Below are 8,112 nucleotides of genomic sequence, written 5' to 3'. Positions count from 1 at the left end.
AAGACATTGAATTTGAAGCCTTTGAAACGTTTCTCTTTGAAAAAGAGACGCATTTCTGTTTTCTGGCGTCTCAAAATAGACAGATTTTTGCTGTTTCAAATCTTTATTTAGGACGTAAGAGTTTAAATCAAGGCATTAAAAATACAAATGGTCTGGAGATTGATTTAAAATTGACTATGAGAAGGATAAAAATTTTCAAGTTGTAAATAAATAGCGATGCATTATCATAAGATATGAAAAATATTAATATTTGGATGTACCGGAAATATAAAATAATTTAGGCCACCGCATTAGGCCACAGCGGCCTGTTCTCAGCTGCCCTTTTTCTTATTATTCCCTATTATTCCCCACATTTCAGAATATATTTTTATGAACTCTCCTTGCTCCGCATTGTTTCTAGATATCAACTGTGTGATGGCAACAGTTTTAATGATCTGAGCTATTTATTTGGCTTCAAAAATCAAGAAGCACAGTCGCCGGTATGAAGTCTGCTCAAGAGTCGGGGAAAAACATCGGCGAAAAGAAGGTTATCAATAAATAAAAGGGGGGAAGATTGAAGTTGAGAACGTATAATCTTAGCTTTATATTTCCAGCACTGATCACAGAATAATGTCTCAACGTCACTGAACATCAACGGCTACTCATTTTATATCTTTTGATATTTTTGTTGCAAAAGATTCATATGTCTTAAAATCTTGAATTTCTCGAGCATTAACTAGCAAAATTGTTTTGTCAAAACATTGACAAAAGTAAAAACATGATTTTCTTGTTTTAGCCACCTAAAGTTTGTTCGCATATAGCTAGCCAAGACAAAAACCTTCCCTTTGTGTTAAAAAACTTGAAACTTTTAAGAAAAGAATGGGAGCGGAGTGATTTTTAAAAAGTTTGTGATACTCGAATACAATGACCAGTAACTTCTGTCAATAGGAAAACGTTTTTTTCATAACGTTACTTTGAAAGAGCCACTCAGCGAAGAACTGTTTTTTTTATTCGAGGATGCGTTTTTTGAAATTCTCATGTTGCAAGGCGGCTCCAGAAAAATTTTTCGCAATATTTCTTCTCGAGTACGAAGTTTGACACTCTTTTATACGATGGACGTTACTTTGAAAATAATTTAGCTTTGAAAATAGTAACCAGTGGTAGTCTTATGCTAAACTAAAGCATTGACGGAGAAACGTTTGGAGAGTTGTTAACTTCAGCAACTGCAATTTTTTATATCTTCTTTGTTTTATTCCTTTTCGGTGGAAAATTCTTTTCGTCGTGGAGATTTGTGGAAGGCTTCTCAATTCATATTAGCAATCGACCCTTTGAGTGTTGTCAATTATAAATATTTTTCGTGGTTGATTGTGGCAATTTTTGGTTTTCGGCCGACACTGGCAGACGTACTGATGTAACTACAGAGCAACTAATTTTTGACGTTAAAAACCGAGTGTACTCGAATACCCTATAAAACTAATTCGACATAAAATTGGATTCATCTGGTTCTGTAATCTTTGAAACTTGAGGCGTTCAATTTTAATAATGCCATAGACTAGTCAACATTTTTCACTCGTTAATAACACCTGGAACTTTACCCATGTGAAAATTTTGCAATAATTTATATTTCAGTAAAATTCGAGGAAAGATTGTAGTTTTTGGTTTGAAAAGCTCTAAAATGAGACAAAACTTTGAACAGTCTACAGCACGATCTAATATGAGGATACGAAAAAAATATTTCCGTAAAATTGCATGATTGGTTTTATTGAATATAAAAGTAATTTTAGCATACAATGTGAGTTTCCGTTGGTCAAACCTTATAAACACTTTTAAAATTCATTCTGTAATTAAACTGAAGAAGCTGCGAATATCTTTGTGGAGTGTCCAAAGTGACTTAATTCATTAAAACTTTTGTTCTGTCTCAGTAGATTTTTTGTAATGCACTAAGTACATGATGAACTTAGTAATGAAGAATAAGTTTGAATCTTGTCTCGGGAGTTGTTGTTCCATTTACTTTCCTCTCAACAGCAGCTATTTCCCAGTTTTCACATTCATTGGGTGATTTCAAAATTACGGTTACTTAAGAGCAGTTGTCGAATTAAAAAGACTCCCGTTTGCTGCGCAAGTTTCAAAGGTTCACCACAAGCGGGCCAATTTGGACTCATCTGATTATGGACTCGTAATTAAATCTCGTAAAATGGATTGAATCAAAATTATTGAGGCAGACCCGTTTACTGTAACTGTCGACAAGGGTTGCGACAATCTATTGTAGAATACTGATAGTCCCTCCAAAAAGTAACTCCGATTGTCGAAAAAGGAGGCCAATGTCTTTTTTTTAGGATCAACAACACATCCTGAAGTATTTACAGCTAGCAGTATAAAGTATCAAATAAATGACTGTTTCATTGCACTTGGCGTTTTAAACATTGTGCTTTCGCTCCTTAGCTATTTTGAGCGCCACCCTTGCTTTCTCTGCTGCATTGAAAATTGCTTTCTGACTGCAGCGGTAAACTCACGCTAACGTCAAAAGCAGCTGGTTTGCAAGCTTTTCAGATCCCTAAAGCGCAATAAAAGTCAATAATGTGATGAAGGCGTTCCATTAGTACTGCTATTTTCTTACTCGTTTTTGCAAACATAAGCCTACATATTCGGCAGTGCCAACTGCAGCACCACGCACTTCAACTCCCTGTGGTTTACCTCGCTGAAATGACTTATTTACTACTAGAGGTCGACCAAACCCCATACTTGAGCTTTTGTGAAATTAGACCTGTTTTTGGCCTCACCCACAGTATTTGAAGCGTTAGATTTGCAGCATAAACTTGGTAACTGCATTCACAAGACAGCTCATTTTAACGGAACTGATAGCGTTCTGAATATCAATTTGAAGAATTCCTGCCTTCTTGAGTGAGGAGGCCATCTTCGTAACAATGTTTTTCGTTGAATGAATGATTGAATACCGCCTCCATTGAATAATCCTAACTGATAGGGTTCGAACAACTCTCTACTGTCTTGTCTTGTCTCTTGGACCAGACTATTGTACAATCTCCACAGAACTTACCCCGACTGCAATGGGTCCGACACCACCTTTGTTGTCCTTTATTGCTGTCAAAAGAACAACTACTTAAAGGACTACATAACATGAAAATTTGGTCAGATAATCGACCGGTTGAGGACGATAAACCAAAATTCTGCTTAGTTCACCCACCTAGAAGTCCTTCGCTGCAACATCTATGGTTGATTTGGCACACAAGTGGCATGAAGTGTTGGGGTTGGGCCGGTTTCCAGAATTCATTTATTAACTATCTAATACACCACTACTTTCGAAAAAGGAGCAAAAACGCCAAAAACATCCTGTGTTATTCGGTGTTTAAAAAAATTGGCATGCTCGGTTGCTAAGAGAATTTTATACGTTATATAACGGCGATACGAGAACCTCCGTGATCAAACAATAAAACCAAGATCTTGATGAAAGAAACATAAATGATTTTGACGTAATTGTTCAGAAACGCCAAAATACTGACAATACCGACTGTTTTCTTTTGTTTGAATTAAAAAGATTCTGGATTAGGGATTTATTGACCATACAAAATTTGACGCGATTGGATGCTTTGTTTGAGGCTACTATAACAAATGGCATTTGCTTATCTTCATCGGGGTATCAATTGTGGCCTTCCAAGATGCTGGGAACATGATGTGGCCCATATTCGCAGCAGCACACATACCCCACAAGTGCCGCATGCCCGCACTAGAGACACCCCTCTTCCAGAATGTCCCCCAAGAACTAATTTACAACGTGTTTTACAAAGGTAAAATAATAAATGTCAATATATGGAATTCTTGTCAATATATGGAATTCATATTGGTCGCGGACTTCATCCTGGGTCAGCGTGAGCAATAGAAAGATTCTAAGTTCTGTTTGTAGATCCGAATGGTTTCGGCTGCAGTGGAGTGGTGGCCGACATGAACTCCGGCTGCACAGCTTTGAATGTATCAACAGATGCACTAGTACAAGAAGCAGACGGTCTGAATATCTCACTAGCCGAACTGCTCTCACAGCCGAAAGATAAGTCGGCAGTATTAAGGGCGGCAGAGTGGAAGAGATGTGATCAAATGGAGGGGTATGAGTGGATGCCAACTGAGGTGTTGGATTCAGTAGTCTCGGAGGTCAGAAATCCCATAACCACGCAAAAATTTTGCTAGAAGTATTTAATTGAAGGTTAAGGCGTTGAAAGTACCTTGATAAGCTGTTGATTAGGGCTCCTGATGAGAACGCTTCAAGATACGTACTATGATGTAAGATCTGAGCTTGCCCTTTAAGAGATAGTCCCCGGCAAAGCCACATTATTGTTCCGACCCCTCTTGAGGGGGGGGAGGAACTACATACTCAAATGGGTTTTTTTGTTCAGTCAATTTTGGCCGATCGATATATTCATCGTAGAGAGTTGAGACTGGTATCATTAGAAAGCTTGTCCAGCGTAGAATATGGAATTAAAAAGATTATTTTGATTTTTGTTTATTACAGGGAGTTATCGAAATAAGTTTCTTCAGTCCAACTTGAATAAATTTGCAGGAAGTGCACACCCAAACACCATAACACAATCTTTGTAGATTCCAAAGGGGGAAATTTTTTCTTCAAGTTCCGTTGAGAGTGCTCTGTAATTAAAATTTTGCCGTTTTTTGCTAACTTTACTCGTTGATTATCAAAAACTCAGCATTTATTTAACTAACAAAATATCTATATCTATGACATTCGAAATTTTAGATCTTCTGAATGGACAAACAGCATTAGCAGGGTTAGTTTCGGACCATTCTTGGACTGTTACAATCCAAAAATAATTTGGATTGTAATCAGTCGGTCTTTTTTATAAAAAAAATTGATCTTTTTTTTGGTAATTAAATGACAGAACTTTTCAATTCAAAGCTTACTAGTGATAGGTTCAATTGGCTTCCTAATTAGCTCCAAATTAATGTATCTAATTTGTTACTTGAAAGCTTATGGTCGTTTTGACTTTTAAAAATATTTGATTTTTAAACAAAAAATGGCTTATTGAACTTTGCCTCCATTTTTCTTCTTTTTTTGTCAACTTGTAGCTTAGTGTGAGCAATGAAAGAATGCTTATTATTTCTACTGAATTCAAACTCAATCTTTATTGAGGCTTTAAGCCTCAAGTTATGGTTTTCTGTCTTTGATACTACTAGATTTTACGCTTTTTTTTTTAATTTTTAGCTTTTTTTGCCCATTTTTCATGTGTTCTATTTTTGTCGCATTATCACGTTATTGACAGTTCATATATCACATTATTGGCGTTCAAAATAAGGCACCATTGCTAATATTGAAATCCTTAAAGTTTGAGATTTCGGTTTTAACGTCTTCGACAATACTGTCTCGAAGAATTTGTTTGAACTTTTTAATTTTGTTTTTAACTGTTGTTATTACTTTGTAGTTTTAGTTGTTTGAAATATCCTGTACAGGTACCCGTCTCATTGGCTTTCATAGAAAGTTAGATGAGACGATATTCTGATATTAGTAGATAGATGGCTTTCATGACTTTGAAAACAATTATTTTCAAAAAAAAATATTATTTTCGCAATTTCTTTCCTTTTTTGTCTGTTTGTTGACTAGTCTCGCTAATTATAGGCCAAATATGACATTATTGTTGTCAAAAGAAGGTGCCAAAAAACGATTGGTATCACACAATCTAATGTCTTAAAGAATTCTTTATGCTTTTACTGGCTCCGACACAGGTTTTTCAATAAATTTTTTTTTTGATTTTTGTCATATTTGACGTTCGTTTTATAGACGTCAGACATATTCTAGATATTTGCAAGTCCCATGGGCTTCCTTTGGAAGAATAAACGAACCTATTTAATTATTTACTTTTGTAATTAATGGCTTTCATGTCTTCGGAAATAATTTTTTTTTTCGAAAAAAATGTTATTTAATTTTGCCTTTTTTCCATTTTGTCTACTTGTTAACTAGTTTCAATAATGAGGGGTCAAATAATACCTTATCAGTGTTCGAAGAAATTGCAATGGAACATTGTTGGGGGACAAAGTATGGCTTTACGGCCTCGAAAGCGTTTTCTGGCAAGTTTTATTTAAATTTTTGTTTATTGTCTATTTGTTGTGCTTTTTGGAACAGCATAAACAATGTAATACCAACAGTTGTTAATCCCCTTCTATAGAAGCATTGGTAATTGTAAACCTATGGGATATTTTAGTTGATTTCTAATGGCTTAGCTTTGAAATTAATTGTTTTTAATAATTATAAGCAAACTTTTTGAATTTACTGTTTTTATTCTTTATTGTCTAACTGATACCAAGCCTCATTATGGACTGGTCCTATATCTTTTCTGACGAACTACAAGTTATTTTTCTGTTGAGAACGCGTAAAGATACGTACTATGATGTAAGATCTGAGCTTGCCCTTTAAGAGATAGTCCCCGGCAAAGCCAAATTATTGTTCCGGCCCCTCTTGAGGGGGGAGGAACTACATACTCAAATGGGTTTTTTTTTTGTTCAGTCAATTTTGGCCGATCGATATATTCATCGTAGAGAGTTGAGACTGGTATCATTAGAAAGCTTGTCCAGCGTAGAATTTGGAATTAAAAAGATTATTTTGATTTTTGTTTATTACAGGGAGTTATCGAGGTTTAAACTTTTGAGAAAATAGAGTGAATTCCGTTGACTTTATTCACATTTTTCGGAATTTTGACAGAAAAACTTCGCCAAATTTGCTGAAATTTGTTAGAGTTTTTTAAGAAAGTCTTGTTGATCTTATTTTTAGGGAAAGAAAATGTTGTCGGCTATTTCTATTTAGCTTCTTTGTCAAAAAATCTGGCTAAATAATTCAAAATCCAGACTTTTCCATCAAAAACAGCACAAAATAAGTTTCTTCAGTCCAACTTGAATAAATTTGCAGGAAGTGCACACCTAAAACCATAACACAATCTTTGTAGATTCCAAAGGGGGAAATTTCTACTTCAAGTTCCGTTGAGAGTGCTCTGTAATTAAAACTTTGCCGTTTTTTTGCTAACTTTACTCGTTGATTATCAAAAACTCAGCATTTATTTTTGATTTTTTAACTAACAAAATATCTATATCTAAGACATTCAAAAAATTAGGTCTTCTGAATGGACAAACAACTTTAGCAGGGCTAGTTTCGGACCATTCTTGGACTGTTACAATCCAAAAATAATTTGGATTGTAATTAGTCGGTCTTTTTTTATAAAAAAAAATTGGTCTTTTTTATGTTAATTAAATAACAGAACTTTTCAAATCAAAGCTTACTAGTGATAGGTCCAATGGGCTTCCTAATTAGCTCCAAATTAATGTATCTAATTTGTTACTTGAAAGCTTATGGTCGTTTTGACTTTTAAGAATATTTGACTTTTTAACAAAAAATGGCTTATTGAACTTTGCCTCCATTTTTTTCTTTTTGTCAACTTGTAGCTTAGTGTGAGCAATGAAAGAATGCTTATTTTTTCTACTGAATTCAAACTCAACCTTTATTGACGTTTTATGCCTCAAGTTATGGTTTTCTGGCTATGAACTACTGGATTTTACGCTTTTTTTTTTAATTTTTAGCTTTTTTGCCCATTTTTTTTCATATCTTCTATTTTTGTCGCATTATCACGTTATTGACAGTTCATATAACACATTATTGGCGTTCAAAATAAAGCGCCATTGCTAATATTAAAATCCTTAAAGTTTTAGATTTCGGTTTTAACGTCTTCGTCTTCGACAATACTGTCTCGAAGAATTTATTTGAACTTTTTAATTTTGTTTTTAACTGTCGTTATTACTTTGTTTTTTTAGTTGTTTGAAATATCCTGTACAAGTACCCGTCTCATTGGCTTTCATGGAAGATTAGATGAGACGATATTCTGATATTAGTAGATAGCCGATGGCTTTCATGACTTTGAAAACAATTATTTTCAAAAAAAAATATTATTTTCGCAATTTGTTTCCTTATTTGTCTGTTTGTTGTTTAGTCTCGCTAATTATAGGCCAAATATGACATTATTGTTGTCAAATATCACATTATTGTTGACATTATTTCATTTTGTAATTAATGGCTTTCATGTCTTCGGAAATAATTTTTTTTTCGAAAAAAAAATGTTATTTAATTTTGCG

General features: G+C 34.4%; 1 protein-coding gene across 1 annotated transcript; it reads left to right on the top strand.

The window, feature by feature from the left end:
- Nucleotides 1-3,593: 3,593 nt before the first annotated feature.
- LOC142358135 (uncharacterized) lies at nucleotides 3,594-4,140 on the top strand (the record flags this gene model as incomplete). The annotated part of the gene is made up of 2 exons (XM_075409596.1): nucleotides 3,594-3,782; nucleotides 3,899-4,140. Coding segments are annotated over 2 exons (431 nt in total), but the record flags the coding sequence as incomplete, so codon positions are not given.
- Nucleotides 4,141-8,112: the final 3,972 nt, after the last annotated feature.

Source organism: Convolutriloba macropyga, unplaced genomic scaffold (genome assembly GCF_964194025.1).
Source record: "Convolutriloba macropyga unplaced genomic scaffold, txConMacr16.3 SCAFFOLD_5375, whole genome shotgun sequence".
NCBI lineage: Eukaryota > Metazoa > Xenacoelomorpha > Acoela > Convolutidae > Convolutriloba > Convolutriloba macropyga.
Note: the sequence above shows the minus strand (reverse complement) of the source record. Positions and strands in the feature narration are given on the sequence as shown.